Source organism: Hemibagrus wyckioides, linkage group LG15, assembly GCF_019097595.1.
Source record: "Hemibagrus wyckioides isolate EC202008001 linkage group LG15, SWU_Hwy_1.0, whole genome shotgun sequence".
Taxonomy (NCBI): Eukaryota; Metazoa; Chordata; class Actinopteri; order Siluriformes; family Bagridae; genus Hemibagrus; species Hemibagrus wyckioides.
In genome coordinates, this window is record NC_080724.1 from 23,585,336 (window position 1) to 23,602,732 (window position 17,397).

Genomic DNA, 17,397 nt, shown 5'->3' on the forward strand with positions numbered 1-17,397 from the left:
CCCTAACACTCAGATGTGACCTTGACTGAAGCTTCTCCCTCACACACACACACAAAATAAGAACAGAAGGAAAAGAGCTCTGTAAGAGCATTCTGGGGGTTCCTGGTGTGTGTTAGTGTGTGATGGTGTTTTGTGGTATGTGTTGTGTGGTGTGTGATAGTGTGTGTGTTGGTGGTGTGTGATAGTGTGTGTGATGGTGTTGTGTGGTGTGTGTAGGTAGTGTCTGTATTTGGATTGTAATGGTGAGCTGATGATGAAGATCTGATTAAGCTGATAATCTCTACAGTGTTCCTGGTTATCCAGACAATAAAATCACACTGAATAAACACTGACCACTCTCCACCCAATAAACTGCTCATATCTCCAGAGTGCTCCAGGAATCAGGTTAGAGATCAGATGCACACAGAGCGAAGAAGAAGAAGAAGAAAATTATTATTATTACTTTCCTCCTGGTCTTTCTTTGTCCTTATCTGTCCAGTTGAAGTGAGATTGTCTCCACTGTGTCCACAGATTCCTGTTCCTGTTCTGATTCATGTCTATCAGGAGAGGAACCTGAGGTGTTCGGAAGATTTTCTGCTCCTCTCGGTCATACAGAATAGTTATTTGAGTTACTATCGACTTGCGGTCAGCTCAGAGCAGCCTGCTCATCCTCCTGTCATCTACAAGACGTTTCAAAATCCCTGGAGATCATCTGTTTCTAAAGTCCTCAAAGCAGCAGCCGTGCCATACTCATGGGTCATGGAGATGCATGAGTTTATACTGACACCTGATTGGACGAGCAAGGTGTTCCTAATAAAGTGAACAGTTACACACTCACACAGTAACATGAAATCAGCAGAACCTTTCAGAAGCTTTGGTGAACAGTGAAACCGTCTGGATGATCATCACACTGTACTTTTATTCCACGGTTATTAGCTCATGTGCTTCTCATGTTTCTGTTGGTGAATGTCTCTGGAGTTTGGTGACTCTTCCTCGTCTTATTTCTCCTCCACTTCTTGCTCGTGTTTTTGTGCCTGTGTCACTAAACACTCTTCATTTCCATCTCCAGCTCTGGGATGTTCTCAGCTTTAGATGTCGAGAGAGCTGTTCTCATGCTGCTCAGGATCTTCAGTGTTTTAGTGACCAGTTTTATACGCTTCAATGAGACGCAAATCTAAACCAACTAGAGCTGGTCAAAGGGGGTGTAAACCTTTGAGTGTGTTTATAACAGAGACTCTCATATTTAAACTGTAGCTAAATCAGGAAGAAATACAAGACAAGAATTAACACAAATTTCTGTTGTGTAGATAAACCCAGAGCAGATCTGAGGGGGCACAAACTTTTGCACTACACTCAGTCTGGGTATGAATTATTAAACTGACTTCAATTCTTTTATTTTCTTTCAGCTGTTTTCTGAATGAGTGTCACGTCCTCACTGTGTTCACTCTCCAATCACACGTTAAACACGTGAGACACCAACACATCGTCTGATTGGCTGATGGTTCCTTAGCGACCGGAGAGAGAGAGAGAGAGAGAGAGAGAGAGAAAGGGAGAGAGAGACACGACACCTGTATTCATTCTCAGCTACAGAATTACAAAAATGTGTGTAAAAATTATTTACAAATATTATTATTAATTAATATTATATATTATTTTAAAGTTATTTTAATTATTTTTGTCATAAATTTGTTTTTAATTTTTTTTAAGAAGAAAACATTTTTATGAATATTTTAGCAACTGCTTCAGAAATCAAACCCAGACTTTGTGTGTTTTATATAGATTTATTTCACACTGTAAAGATTCACAACCCCGACTTTAGTGTTATTTTATTCACCAATCTTTCCTGCAGATCACACACACTCCACACTCAGGTGAAATGTACCTTCCTGACCACAATCACTGACCTGCCTTTAATACAAACCTCCTTTATATCTCACATTACATTAATAATGAAATGAGATGAAGAAAAAAAAAAGATTCACAGCAAAAATGTTGATGTAAATAAATAAAGTCTAAAGTTTGTCCCTTTAATGCCACCGTGATGACGAGGGTGAATCCACACATTTCTTTTTGACATTAAGATGTAGATCAGTTCAATTCCCCGAGTGATTACAGCTTAAACAACACAAAATATCTTCAATCCTGTTAATACACACTCCACAAAAATCAACAACAACACACTCATGCTACAAATAAATAAGTTCATCTAGCTCTACTCGACTGCACTCACTTTATCTTATTATATACACCTTTATTCTAAACCACCTGCTTAAATTTCCAATTAAATAAATATCACCATCTTGAGGAAAATGATGAGTATCTTAGAGTCAGGACACTGATCAATGAAGTGACAGAAGCTTTTTTCCTCTTTTCAGTCATTTATCATGTGTAGGAATATATTTCAATCAGATCTGACCTCTAGTGGCAGAACCTGGAATTACCTCTGTGTTTTACTAGTTATTCTCTATACACACAAACGTCTGACACCAAACACGCCTGAACACATCACGGCTGATGACATTTGGGGAAAAAGGGACACAAACCTCATGAGTCCCTTCACTTTAACTTCAGCCACTAACACTGAAATAAAATTCATATCAGATAACACACACACACACATTTTGTTGAGAGCAGAACAAATAGGTGGAATGATTTACTCATATTGCACTGATGAAGACAAAGTCTGTGGCAAGAGGAAGGGCGGAGTTTGTTACTGTGGGATTGAGGGGGGAAAGGCTTGTTACTTTGCCTGGGAGATGGAGAGGGGCAGGGCTTTTTTCACTGCCTGGAAGATGGAGAGGGGCGGGGTTTGTTAGTGTGGGACTGAGGGGGAAGGGCTTGTCACTTGGTCTGTGGGACTGAGGAAGCGGGGCTTGTTACTTTGCCTGGGAGACAGAAAGGGGCGTGGCTTTTTACACTGCCTGGAAGATGGAGAGGGGCGGGGTTTGTTAGTGTGGGACTGAGGGGGAAGGGCTTGTCACTTGGTCTGTGGGACTGAGGAAGCGGGGCTTGTTACTTTGCCTGGGAGACAGAAAGGGGCGTGGCTTGTTACACTGCCTGGAAGATGCAGAGGGGCAGGGTTTGTCACTTTTTCTGTGGGATTGAGGGTGGCGGGGCTTTTTACTTTGCCTGAGAGATGGTGAGGGGTGGGGCTTGTCAATTTGTCTGGGTAAGGAGAGGGGCAGGGCTTTTCACTTGGTCTGGGAGATGGAGAGGGGCGGGGCTTGTTACTCAGTCTGTGGGACGGAGATGGCGTGGCCTTTGGGGTCGTCGAAGCGGTCCATGGTGTGCAGCTGCATGATCATGTGCAGGCCGTAGGTCAGGAGCAGAACCATGAGAGCTGAGGTCACCAGCCCCATCCAGATCCCGGGGGTGAAGAACCCGGCGCAGTCGCTGGCGTAAGAGAACTCCTTCCCGGTCACGTTAAAGCCCTGGATCTGTCCGGAAAACAAAACATGGAAGAGATGAGCAACTGACCTTAATCTGCAGATCTTCATCACTTTAACATCACTGCAGCCTCCGAGTTCAGGACATCATTAGAGAAAATGCTAATTAACAAGGTGTGTCTTCATTCTGTAAAAACTGACTGTTATAAAGAGGATGTGAGCAGTGACAAAAAACAATGACAGAATTTTTAATCTTTCTGTGTGTAAACTCTGTGTGTGTGTAAACTCTGTGTGTAAACTGTGAGTGTGTGTAAACTGTGAGTGTGTGTAAACTGTGTGTGTGTGTAAACTGTGTGTGTAAACACTGTGTGTGTGTGTGTAAACTCTATGTGTGTAAACTGTGTGTGTGTGTAAACTCTGTGTGTAAACACTGTGTAAACTGTGTGTGTGTGTAAACTCTGCGTGTGTGTAAACTGTGTGTGTAAACTGTGTGTGTGTGTAAACTCTGTGTGTAAACACTGTGTGTGTGTAAACTGTGTGTGTGTGTAAACTCTGTGTGTAAACACTGTGTGTGTGTAAACTCTGCGTGTGTGTAAACTGTGTGTGTAAACTGTGTGTGTGTGTAAACTCTGTGTGTAAACACTGTGTGTGTGTAAACTGTGTGTGTGTGTAAACTCTGTGTGTAAACACTGTGTGTGTAAACTGTGTGTGTAAACACTGTGTGCGTGTGTAAACTGTGTGCGTGTGTAAACTGTGTGTGTAAACTGTGTGTGTTTGTAAACTGTGTGTGTGTGTAAACTCTGTGTGTAAACACTGTGTGTAAACACTGTGTGTGTAAACTGTGTGTGTAAACACTGTGTGCGTGTGTAAACTGTGTGTGCGTGTGTAAACTGTGTGTGTAAACTGTGTGTGTTTGTAAACTGTGTGTGTGTGTAAACTCTGTGTGTAAACACTGTGTGTGTGTAAACTCTGTGTGTGTAAACTGTGAGTGTGTGTAAACTGTGAGTGTGTGTAAACTGTGTGTGTGTGTAAACTGTGTGTGTAAACACTGTGTGTGTGTGTAAACTCTGTGTGTAAACACTGTGTGTAAACTCTGTGTGTGTGTAAACTCTGCGTGTGTGTAAACTGTGTGTGTAAACTGTGTGTGTGTGTAAACTCTGTGTGTAAACACTGTGTGTGTGTAAACTGTGTGTGTAAACTCTGTGTGCGTGTGTAAACTGTGTGTGTGTGTAAACTCTGTGTGTAAACTGTGTGTGTTTGTAAACTGTGTGTGTGTGTAAACTCTGTGTGTAAACACTGTGTGTGTGTGTGTGTGTGTAAACTGTGTGTGCGTAAACTGTGTGTGCATAAACTGTGTGTGTGTGCATAAACTGTGTGTGTGTGTGTAAACTGTGTGCGTGTGTGTGTAAACTGTGTGCGTGTGTAAACTGTGTGCGTGTGTAAACAGTGTGTGTGTGTGTAAACTGTGTGTGTGTGTGTGTAAACTGTGTAAACTGTGTAAACTGTGTGTGTGTAAACACTGTGTGAGTGTAAACTGTGTGTGTAAACTCTGTGTGCGTGTGTAAACTGTGTGTGCGTGTGTAAACTGTGTGTGTAAACTGTGTGTGTGTGTAAACTGTGTGTGTGTAAACTTCATATGTAAACTCTGTGTGTGTGTAAACATTGTGTGTGTAAACTGTGTGTGTGTGTGTGTGTAAACTGTGTGTGTAAACTGTGTGCGTGTGTGTGTAAACTGTGTGCGTGTGTAAACTGTGTGCGTGTGTGTAAACTGTGTGTGTGTGTGTGTGTGTAAACTGTGTAAACTGTGTAAACTGTGTGTGTGTAAACACTGTGTGAGTGTAAACTGTGTGTGTAAACTGTGTAAACTCTGTGTAAACTGTGTGTGTGTAAACTCTGTAAACTGTGTGTGTGTAAACACTATGTGAGTGTAAACTGTGTGTGTAAACTGTGTATGTGTGTAAACTCTGTGTAAACACTGTGTGTAAACACTGTGTGAGTGTAAACTGTGTGTGTAAACTGTGTGTGTAAACTGTGTGTGTGTGTAAACTCTGTGTAAACTGTATGTGTGTAAACTGTGTGTGTGTGTAAACACTGTGCGTGTGTAAACTCTGTGTGTGTAAACTGTGTGTAAACTCTGTGTGTGTAAACTGTGTGTAAACTCTGTGTGTGTAAACTGTGTGTAAACACTGTGTGTGTGTAAACTCTGTGTGAGTGTAAAGTGTGTGTGTGTGTAAACTCTGTGTGTGTGTGTGTAAACTCTGTGTGTGTGTAAACTCTGTGTAAACTGTGTGTGTGTGTGTGTAAACTCTGTGTGTGTAAACTCTGTGTAAACTGTATGTGTGTAAACACTGTGAGTGTAAAATGTGTGTGTGTGTAAACTCTGTGTGTAAACTCTGTGTGTGTAAACTCTGTGTAAACTGTATGTGTGTAAACTCTGTGTGTGTGTGTAAACTGTGTGTGTAATCTCTGTGTGTGTGTAAAGTGTGTAAACTCTGTGTGTGTGTGTGTAAACTTCATATGTAAACTCTGTGTGTAAACTCTGTGTGTAAACACTGTGTGTGTGTAAACATTGTGTGTGTAAACTGTGTGTGTGTAAACTTCATATGTAAACTCTGTGTGTGTAAACATTGTGTGTGTAAACTGTGTGTGTGTGTGTGTGTAAACTGTGTGTGCGTAAACTGTGTGTGCATAAACTGTGTGTGTGTGTGTAAACTGTGTGTGTAAACTGTGTGTGTGTGTGTAAACTGTGTGTGTAAACTGTGTGTGTGTGTGTAAACTGTGTGCGTGTGTAAACAGTGTGTGTGTGTGTAAACTGTGTGTGTGTGTGTGTGTAAACTGTGTGTGTGTAAACTGTGTGTGTGTAAACTCTGTGTAAACTGTGTGTGTGTGTAAACTCTGTGTAAACTGTATGTGTGTAAACTGTGTGTGTGTGTAAACACTGTGCGTGTGTAAACTCTGTGTGTGTAAACTGTGTGTAAACACTGTGTGTGTGTGTAAACTCTGTGTGAGTGTAAAGTGTGTGTGTGTGTAAACTCTGTGTGTGTGTGTAAACTCTGTGTGTGTGTGTGTAAACTCTGTGTGTGTGTAAACTCTGTGTAAACTGTGTGTGTGTGTGTGTAAACTCTGTGTGTGTAAACTCTGTGTAAACTGTATGTGTGTAAACACTGTGTGTGTGTAAACACTGTGTGAGTGTAAAATGTGTGTGTGTGTAAACTCTGTGTGTAAACTCTGTGTGTGTAAACTCTGTGTAAACTGTATGTGTGTAAACTCTGTGTGTGTGTGTAAACTGTGTGTGTAATCTCTGTGTGTGTGTAAAGTGTGTAAACTCTGTGTGTGTGTGTAAACTTCATATGTAAACTCTGTGTGTAAACTCTGTGTGTAAACACTGTGTGTGTAAACATTGTGTGTGTAAACTGTGTGTGTGTAAACTGTGTGTGTGTAAACTTCATATGTAAACTCTGTGTGTGTAAACATTGTGTGTGTAAACTGTGTGTGTGTGTGTGTGTAAACTGTGTGTGCGTAAACTGTGTGTGTGTGTGTAAACTGTGTGTGTAAACTGTGTGTGTGTGTGTAAACTGTGTGCGTGTGTGTGTAAACTGTGTGCGTGTGTAAACTGTGTGCGTGTGTAAACTGTGTGTGTGTGTGTGTGTAAACTGTGTGTGTGTAAACTGTGTGTGCCTTGTGATTTGCCTTTTACAGAAAAAGAGACAGATTAAAGATCCATTCTTTATGATAATTAATAAAAAGAGAAAAGAAGAGAAAATTAATTAAATCTCAAGATGTGCTGAAAGCTGAGATTCATTAGAAAAAAGAAAAATAAATCATAATAACATTTATATAATAACCAACATCTCAAATTTCATAAAAGTATATTTTTAACATAATTTATCAAGTTGTTACAAAGACTAATTTTAAAAATGAATGAAAATTTAATTTAAAAAAAGCTTTATACAATGTATTTTCAAAAGTTTTGGGACACCCCTCCAAATCATTGAGTTCAGGTGTTGTTTTTCAGGGGTCGGGCTCCGCCCCTTAGTTCCAGTGAAAGGAACTCTTAATGCTTCAGCTTCATACCAAGACATTTTGGACAATTTCATGCTCTTTGTGGGAACAGTTTGGGGATGACCCCTTCCTGTTCCAACATGACTGCACACCGGTGACCAAAGCAACGTCCATAAAGACATGGATGAGTGAGTTTGGTGTGGAGGAACTTGACTGGCCTGCACAGAGTCCTGACCTCAACCCCATAGAACACCTTTGGGATGAATTAGAGCGGAGACTGTGAGCCAGGCCAAAAGTATTGGGGCATCTGCCTTTCCATGCACATGGAATTTCACTGGAACTAAGGAGCCGAGCCCAACCCCTGAAAAACAACACCTGAACTCAATGATTTGGAGGCGTGTCCCAAAACCTTTGGCAATATAGTGTATAAATTTTTTTTTTACATGAAATTAAAATTGAAACCTGCTTTATTTTTTTTGTTAATAGTAATGTTTGACCTTAAAGCAGGTTAAAAGCGTGGCAGCCATGTTGACTGTACCTGAAAGTCGTCGAAGGCGATCCTCCAATCGTTGGCATTGTCCTTGGCTGAATGAGGTGTAAGCTGAGGGTAGCGAAAGCTGGTGACAGAGTGGCAGCGGTACGAGTACTCGGCCGGAGCGTAGATACCGCGGCTGGCGTTAAACAAAGCAGTTTTCCCGTCGTACTCTAGCTGAACTCGATCCATGGTGAACCAGCGGCGTGCTGAAACCTTATAGTGCCTCTGAACCATTACAAAGCTGCAGAAAACACCACAAAATCATCAGCTATATTATTTAATAAGTAAGTTAAATTAAATCAAGTATTCCAATGTTCTCATATCATGTTCTTAAATATTCAGAACTGTTTTAGTTCTTAGGCAACCATTAATATATTATCATAATTTGGGCACCAATGCTGATGATGAATCCTGCTCTCTGATTGGTGATCAGGTGGTGATCAATTCTTATTGGTGGATCAGGTGGTGATTAATTCTGATTGGTGGATCAGGTGGTGATTAATTCTGATTGGTGGATCAGGTGGTGATTAATTCTGATTGGTGGATCAGGTGGTGATTAATTCTGATTGGTGGATCAGGTGGTGATTAATTCTAACAGCAGCTCTGACTGTAGCGCAGCTTTATATTAATGCACTCACTCTGATACCTTATCGTTTCCATAGCAACCGATCATTCACAGCAATATGCTCCACATCAAATGATTAAATAGGAAAGTAATCATGGTGGTAAAAGTAACTTTTAGAATTGACCAGGTGTAGTGTGTCCATCTAGGGAGCCACTTCTTTAGGGAATTTTCATGATCAGTACTTACATGAGTTTAAAAGAGCGGTAGCTTAAGACATTTTCGTAACTGAGGACCAGCCTGTAAACAAAACAAGCACATGTTTTGGATCAGGATTGAAATTTTGTTAAATCGGTGAGTAACTATGCATTTCCTGATGTGACTCTATTAGGTCCAATCTTGACCTCCTCCTCTGGAGCTCACCTGGAGTGTGTGGCATTACAGGAGGATCCCTCCAGTTTAGGAGAAACCCCCTCTCCAAAGGTTTTAGGGTTGAGGTTGTGTCTCTCCCACTTTCCCGAGCGATATTCACTCACGGTCAGGTTCTTGGCCCACAGCAGGATGCAGGTAGAACCACGCTCCTTAAACTCCACAGGGGCGTAGGGGGCAGGAGAACCCTCACGTCTGGACTGCAGCAGAGAGCGTGCTCCAACAGAACGCACCTCCGGAAACACCTCCTCCAACACCTTACCAGGAAAGAAGGGAAAATCTCACTCTGTGCTCAGAACACACTCATCAAAGGATTATTTTACTTTTTAAACTTGAAATAAACGACATATTACTAAATTACTACAATCAAATCTAAAATATAAAACTAAATGTTACAATTAGTGAAGAGGTTTTAAAAAACAGATGAGAAAAAACACTGAAAAGCTGAAAAATGAATAATCAGATTTCTTTAACGATATTCACCATTTAAAACAATAAATAATGGAATAAAAACATTCATACTCATTATAAATAAAATATATAAGAAATATTTTGCATCAATAATACTAATCTAAATATTACTAACTGATTAGAAATTGATATTAATAACAGTTTTGTTATTCTAAAATAATGTTTAATGTTAAACAACATTACTGTGTGAGATGATGGAAGATCCATCTCTCGTTCTTACCCGTGAGGGATGAAGAGCGGTGTAGATGGCTGTGTAAGGGACAGACTGACTACCCATAATTCTCAGCACCTGACCAATCACTTCATCTGAAACACATCAAATAACTATATGAGCTTTATATTTCACTCCTCACTGCTATGTGTAGAAGTGTGTGTGTGAGTGAGTGAGACTCACCATTACCACTGAGTACCTCTTTAACAGACATCATATCAGCCCTGAGAGAGAGAGAGAGTTGTTATGATTTTTCATGGAGATCTTGATTGTGCAGTACAGTATGTAGTAAAGTGTGATGTGTAGTATTACCGTATTGTTCCAAATATAAGACAATATTTTTTTCATGGAAATGCATCTCAGTAAACGATGTCGTCCTATATTCGAGCTCTAGACTTTTACACGTCAATACACCCGCAAAAATAGGACCGTCATGCTAGCGTGTCTCACTGACGGGACCAAACTTCCCCCGTATGTGATTTTAAAGCGCAAGACGGTACCCAAAGAGGCAATACCCGCTGAAATTTTCGTTTGTGCTCAGAAAAAAAGGCTGGATGGAGACTGAGCTTGTGGAATAGACTGACTGACAGGAATGACGTGATGATTTGAGGAGCCAAGTTTGGCAAGATAAAACAGTTCACTGCACTTCTGATTATTGCTGTACTGTTTGTTGCAGTATTTTTATTGCACTATTATTAATTACATTTTGTTATCCAATCACGCCTGTTATTTTTCTCTCTGAGGCAGACTGCTACTGTTAATGAAATATTGGTAGGCTCTGTATTTTTTCACAATGAGATGCACAGCCTAACTGTTATTAAATCCAGATGGACTGCAGGTTATATGTTATGCCAGATGAAAATTATTTTCAAATTAAAGAAATTAAAAATTAAAAATTAGAAATTAAATTTTCTTTAGAAAAGACAAGAGTTGGTCTTCAAAATGCATTTTTCCAAAAGGTACACTTTGAAAAGTGAGGGTCGTCTTATAATCAGGGACGTCTTATATTCGGGACAATACGGTAGTTAGTATATGTAGTAGTGTTAGGTATACTGTGGAGTATAGGATGCAGCATGGTGTGGAGTCGAGCTATATTTAAAGTGTAGTGTCTAATGTGGTGTTATGTATGTAGTATAGTGCTTTATAAACTGTTGTCTGGTTTGGAGTATAGGGTAGTACATTGCAGGTTTTACGCCGTGAGGAGAATAGTGTCAGGGAGTATAGTGTTAGGGAGTATAGTGTCAGGGAGTATAGTGTTAGGGAGTATAGTGAGGAGTATAGTGTCAGGGAGTATAGTGAGGAGTACAGTGTCAGGGGGTACAGTGTCAGGGAGTATAGTGTTAGGGAGTATAGTGAGGAGTATAGTGTCAGGGAGTATAGTGAGGAGTATAGTGTCAGGGAGTATAGTGTCAGGGAGTATAGTGTCAGGGAGTATAGTGAGGAGTATAGTGTCAGGGAGTATAGTGAGGAGTATAGTGTCAGGGAGTATAGTGTTAGGGAGTATAGTGAGGAGTATAGTGTCAGGGAGTATAGTGTCAGGGAGTATAGTGAGGAGTATAGTGTCAGGGAGTATAGTGAGGAGTATAGTGTCAGGGAGTATAGTGTCAGGGAGTATAGTGAGGTGTATAGTGTCAGGGAGTATAGTGAGGAGTATAGTGTCAGGGAGTATAGTGAGGAGTATAGTGTCAGGGAGTATAGTGTCAGGGAGTATAGTGTCAGGGAGTATAGTGAGGTGTATAGTGTCAGGGAGTATAGTGAGGAGTATAGTGTCAGGGAGTATAGTGAGGAGTATAGTGTCAGGGAGTATAGTGTTAGGGAGTATAGTGAGGAGTATAGTGTCAGGGAGTATAGTGTCAGGGAGTATAGTGAGGAGTATAGTGTCAGGGAGTATAGTGTCAGGGAGTATAGTGTCAGGGAGTATAGTGTCAGGGAGTATAGTGAGGAGTATAGTGTCAGGGAGTATAGTGTTAGGGAGTATAGTGTCAGGGAGTATAGTGTCAGGGAGTATAGTGTTAGGGAGTATAGTGAGGAGTATAGTGTCAGGGAGTATAGTGTTAGGGAGTATAGTGAGGAGTATAGTGTCAGGGAGTATAGTGTTAGGGAGTATAGTGAGGAGTATAGTGTCAGGGAGTATAGTGTCAGGGAGTATAGTGTCAGGGAGTATAGTGTTAGGGAGTATAGTGAGGAGTATAGTGTCAGGGAGTATAGTGTTAGGGAGTATAGTGTCAGGGAGTATAGTGTCAGGGAGTATAGTGTTAGGGAGTATAGTGAGGAGTATAGTGTCAGGGAGTATAGTGAGGAGTATAGTGTCAGGGAGTATAGTGTCAGGGAGTATAGTGTCAGGGAGTATAGTGAGGTGTATAGTGTCAGGGAGTATAGTGAGGAGTATAGTGTCAGGGAGTATAGTGTCAGGGAGTATAGTGAGGAGTATAGTGAGGTGTATAGTGTCAGGGAGTATAGTGAGGAGTATAGTGTCAGGGAGTATAGTGTCAGGGAGTATAGTGAGGTGTATAGTGTCAGGGAGTACAGGGAGGAGTATAGTGTCAGGGAGTATAGTGTCAGGGAGTATAGTGAGGTGTATAGTGTCAGGGAGTACAGGGAGGAGTATAGTGTCAGGGAGTATAGTGTCAGGGAGTATAGTGAGGTGTATAGTGTCAGGGAGTACAGGGAGGAGTATAGTGTCAGGGAGTATAGTGAGGAGTATAGTGTCAGGGAGTATAGTGAGGTGTATAGTGTCAGGGAGTACAGGGAGGAGTATAGTGTCAGGGAGTATAGTGTCAGGGAGTATAGTGAGGAGTATAGTGTCAGGGAGTACAGGGAGGAGTATAGTGAGGAGTATAGTGAGGTGTTTACCCAGAGGAGCTGTAGGGAAGGCTGAAGATGAGCAGAGCCGGAACAGAGGCATTGAGTCGCAGCTGAGCCAGCGTGTCCGGGTCCATGTAGAGTGGCGCCGTGTTCAGCTCGTCCTGCAGCAGCGTGGGGAGAGATGCACTGGCCCCAGACAACACTGATGGAAGGAGCAGAGACGAGGAGGACTGCAGAGACGTCTAGAAAACACACAAAGAACCAGACTGACCACATAGGCAGAGAACTGTAATTAGGGCTGCATAATTAATGGATTTTCTAATGGCGATTACGATTACAGATGCCACATAATCGTTCAAAGCTGCGATTACAAAAAAATCTACTTCCATTATTCTGTGTGTTTAAGGGGTGTTTACTGCATGTTACGTTGTGAGGGGTGAATAAAGACTTTTAACTGGCCTAATAGTCTGTAGGCGTGTCCTTACCAACGCCCCGATTATCCACTTGCACATGTCTATCTCGTCATGTTAATTTCGCAAGCATGTGCGCTGATAAAGGAACATCAGATAGTTTGCAAAGTGTTGCTGAGAAGAATGAAGAATTAGAACTGAAAAGAAATGATTTTATCTGTGGTGTGGAATTATTTTGGATTCACTAGCGATGATGTGGAGCGGTGTGTTATAGTGTGTTTCTGCACCATCAGGCAACACCACAAATTAATTCAGACATTTAAAACTCAGACACAGAGTGCAGTACCACCAATGTTTTAGCGTGAAAAGAGCAACAAGCCATGTGAGAACTGTAACACACACTCCCATCACGACCTTGGGGTTCTGTACATCTCCGTATCTGGCAGCTTCTCCATGACTAATGACATTTCGTTGTAAAAGACATGGTGCAGATTAATACATTTTCCAGCACAGGGTTTAAAATACTCATAAACACACTGGATAAGCGATATGCCCCCCCCATGACTTAGCCTAGATTCATAAATTAATTTTATTTTTTAGTATAACATTATTATACCATGCATATTTCTCCATTTTTTTTTACATTTATTTAAAGAAATCCAAAGCAATGCAAAGCAGTGTATAGTTAACATGTGAGTCTTAAGTAATAGAAGTTTTTCAGGAAGAATGTTTTCAGCTCTTAATTTTTATATAAAATATGGCATGCAGTTGCTTCAGACAATGATATAAAGCTATTCAAAACACCATTTAATGTAAATTGTGATAATCGTAATTAATAATCACAATTACAATTTCAAGGTAATCATCAACATTTATGACTTTTGTCATAATTGTGCAGCCCTAACTGTAATGAGCTTTACTGTGATCCTGACAGTTACACCTGCACTGTCTACTGAAACTGGAGCTTCAGAGAAAACTTAGAAAGGAGTTTAAGATTTTATATCTGTGGAGTGGAGTGGAGTGACTCTAATGGAGTGACCCCACAGAATGACCAAATCATCCTGTGGACAATGATTCAACTGAAGAACTGGGGAAATGTTAGTCTCTGTTATTCCACTAGGGGGAGAAATAGAGCCATAATCTCACATAAAACCATGCGAGTCACACACCTGATGTAGACTATAGGTTAAGAAAGTGTGTGTGTGTGCATGTGTGTGTGTGTGTGAAGAGAGGACACTGATGATAACTTACCTCCAGATGAGGAAAGGCACTGCCCTGTTTGCTCCCGAACACACCAGCATACTTGGTGAAGTCATCAACACTCAACTAAGAAAGAAAGAAGTACAGTTATCATCTAATCTAATCTAATCTAGTCCAATACATTCTAATCTATAGGACTGAAAGAGAAGAAAAGCACAACAGTGTTACTGTAACATTAAGAATCTGTCACTTGTGATCAGGTGTTACAAATTAATTCCTAATTCATGAACTTTCAGTGTAATGTTCTCTGAAGGTGGAGTTTCTTCTAAGAATGTCTTTTCTTTAAAACTGGACTTTACTGCTCCACCTACAACTTTTCTCCACAGCACAAACATCTAAGCTGCTCCTACTTCTGTGAAAAAAAAACCCTCCTGTCCTCGCTTCTCAGAAGCGGATATCTACTCATTCACCAAGTCCTTTGGGAATGTTTTAGGAAGTTAAAGATGTCCATCAATTTCTGGGTCACAAGCTGAAGGACACAGGAGACATCAGGAGTTTTGAGGATCACCTCAGAGCTTTAGTAGACTATCGATGTGAAATGTAGAACCTTGCTCTTCACACCCAAGTGACACAATCCTCACCAGCATGAGCATGCACTCAACTTCTTTCTCTCATCGGCTGTACTCGTGAGTGAGACGTGACTACAACACTGACCTTGTCCTGAAAGAACAGCAGGACGTTGTGAGGTGCAGATCTGAACGCTGTGTTCAGGTAGGACTGGAGCTCGCGTCCAGTTACGGTGTGACCTGCAGCCAGGTCGCTCTGGGGTGGCAATAAAAATCTGGAGAAAAAAACTTTTTTAAAATCATATTACATGTATATGATTATTGTTATTATTACCTATGTTAACATTAAGGTCATATATTTTCAGTAAAATAGCTTGCTGGAGTTAGAATTATCAATAATATCGTGAAACCGTGATATTTTTTCGACTTCGATACAATTAAACCGTATCGGATGAGAAGAGGGACGCTGCAGCACTGGACAGCGACCACAGAGCAGCGCGCGCACTGCATCACCGATTATTCTCCACAAACTCGTTAAAATGATGAAAAGTAAAGAGATCTAGTGTCCACTGCGATAATGGTGAAATTTAAACTGTATAAAAAGCGGGGATAAATGACCACAGAGCAAACATTTCACAGCTACATACCGAGCTCCCTGAGATAAGTGGCTAAGCTAGCTTCAACACGAAAAATAATTCATTTGAGCAAAGGTAATAATTTACCCATTACTGGTCCACATCAGCAGAGGAACTTGTTCTGAGCATTTTCCAGTCGTGAAAACACCGAGCAGGACAGCCACAAGCATCACAGCGGAGCGGTCAGCGGAGCGGTCAGCGAGCATCCTCACGGACGCCATGTTCAGCTTCACCGTCGGCAACAAGTGACGTCACGATATCAACTGTCACGATCAACTAATAAAATGTGTATCCCCGGATATCCGGTCACTTCTGTTTCAGTTGGCGCAACTGTCAAACCGAATAAAATACTATGTATAATAATAACAATGTTTAAGAAAAACGTCCGTACAAATATTCGTAAACAATTACAGAGCTCTAAGAAGAACGACGTTTTCAAAAGATCTTATCCTTAAAATTGGAAACACATTAACGTTCTAATATTTAGAAAAATCTCTGATTTAATTCCTCAAATTCTCATCCAAGTGCAATGCAAACGTATTAGCATCTGGTATTGTTTAAATATTATATTAGATGACCCTTATTTGTAAACGTCACGAGGGTATGCATCGGCCCGAATTTGAATCAGGCGAGCACGGCGGTTACCTAAGGGTCCTAAGGGTACAGTCTGTGCAACGGTGCGTATAAGACACTTCCGTCCACGTGACCATCAACCCTGCTGGTGTATTAATGTCATCTCTCTAATGAAGTGTGTAGAGTTCATGTTTCTAACAGGATTTCTACATAAACTCAACTCACAGAGATGATTATACACTTTTATTACACATGTAGCGTGCGGAAACATTATTACAGTGGCTATAAACTCTAATAATTAATCAGGTGCTGGTGTGTTAGAAAAGAGGGGGGGGTGGGGGGTGGAGAGGGATAGAGATAGAGAGAAGGGGGAGGGAGAGAGAGAGAGAGAGAGAGAGAGTTGTAATCCTCTATATAATTAAATATTTATATTTTTTATGATTTATAAACTTTTATCATGAAATTGTTCTTATCTGATTTTTAAAAAAAATCGATACAAAAAGCTGAAAATCTATAAAACTCTTTTCCCTGTGACTCCAGCATTTTAATTTTACTGAAACAAACCAACCCTCAAACTTAGACACATGGAACCTTCAGAACCCTTTAAGGTTCTCCAGTCATTCCTCTGAGGAACCTCCTGAAGGTTCAAGTTTGACTCACACACTGTTTCTCTTTCAGAACGTTTCAGACCCTTTCAGAAGGCTGTATATGATTTTACTGACCCAAAGAACCCGGAAAGAACCCTTTTATCAAGAACCATGAAGCTGAAAATTAAACTCCTCACAGGTTCTAGATATGAAGAAAAGAATAATGAGGATCTGTAGCACATGTTCCTTCAGGTTCCTTTTTACCAAGTAAGGGATTTTCCTTTCTCAGAGGGTTCTGCTTGGAACCATCTCTGATCTGGAACACTCAGTTTCACTGGATTCTTTGTCCTTCAGTCTCCAAAACAGGGGGTTCTATTTGGAACCATTTCTGATAAAAGGTTCTAGATACTTTACAGCTTCCTTGTAATAAGCTGTCTGTTGTTGTTCTCTACAAAACCCTTTCTGCAGGGGAAAAAGAGAGCTCTGTGATATTTACGGTCACTGGGTGTTTAAGCTTCCAGTTGCACAGTTACTGGGTTCTACATTATTTCTGGATAATTTCAGGTTCTTTGCATCTCTGACTGGAGAACATTCAGCTCTGCACATTCCTCCAGCTGTCTCTGATGATTAAGGGTTCTCTTTAGGCCTAGTCCACACATACACGGGAGTTTTTCCTCCTTCGCTTTTAAAAGAAATCTCGTCCACTTGAAAACGCAAAACCGAGGTCTGAAGTGCTGTCAAGAGCATGCAAAACTAACAGGTGGCGATATAATCTCAACTGTTAAGCCATTTTCCACCAGATCACCATGTACCAAAATGAGAAGCCTTGGATGAACAAAGAGGTTCGCCTCTTACTGAAGGCCCTGACACTGCCTTTAGATCTGGTGATGCACAGGCCTACAGTACAGCCAGGGCCAATCTGAAGCGGGGCATTAAGATGGCCAAGTATTGCTACAAGCTGAGTATTGAAGAACGCTTCTCCAACTCCAATCCCCAGCAGATGTGGCAGGGCATTCAGGCCATTAGCAACTACAGGCCCATCAACC

The 17,397-nt window shown here is 41.0% G+C and overlaps 1 protein-coding gene across 1 annotated transcript; it reads right to left on the reverse strand.

Annotated features, from left to right (window-relative positions):
* Positions 1–1,740: 1,740 nt before the first annotated feature.
* atp6ap1a (ATPase H+ transporting accessory protein 1a) lies at positions 1,741–16,008 on the reverse strand. Its single transcript, XM_058409866.1, has 10 exons — positions 15,279–16,008; positions 14,705–14,831; positions 14,042–14,116; positions 12,429–12,622; positions 9,759–9,799; positions 9,585–9,670; positions 8,888–9,150; positions 8,714–8,764; positions 7,906–8,143; positions 1,741–3,416 (listed from the first exon to the last, which is right to left on the reverse strand). Exons 1-10 carry the CDS (start codon positions 15,410–15,412, stop codon positions 3,207–3,209), a joined length of 1,419 nt encoding a protein of 472 aa, XP_058265849.1. The 5' UTR covers positions 15,413–16,008; the 3' UTR covers positions 1,741–3,206.
* Between the last annotated feature and the right edge of the window lie 1,389 nt (positions 16,009–17,397).

What these genes read in the sequence shown, in the direction of transcription:
- atp6ap1a (XM_058409866.1), bottom strand. Translation starts at nt 15,412, where the DNA reads ATGGCGTCCGTGAGGATGCTCGCTGACCGCTCCGCTGACCGCTCCGCT. An exon ending in AGAGGTACTCAGTGGTAATG is followed by an intron (nt 9,671 to 9,758) that starts GTGAGTCTCACT and finishes GATGTGTTTCAG; the next exon opens with ATGAAGTGATTGGTCAGGTG. An exon ending in TACCGCTCTTTTAAACTCAT is followed by an intron (nt 8,144 to 8,713) that starts GTAAGTACTGAT and finishes TGTTTTCTGCAG; the next exon opens with CTTTGTAATGGTTCAGAGGC.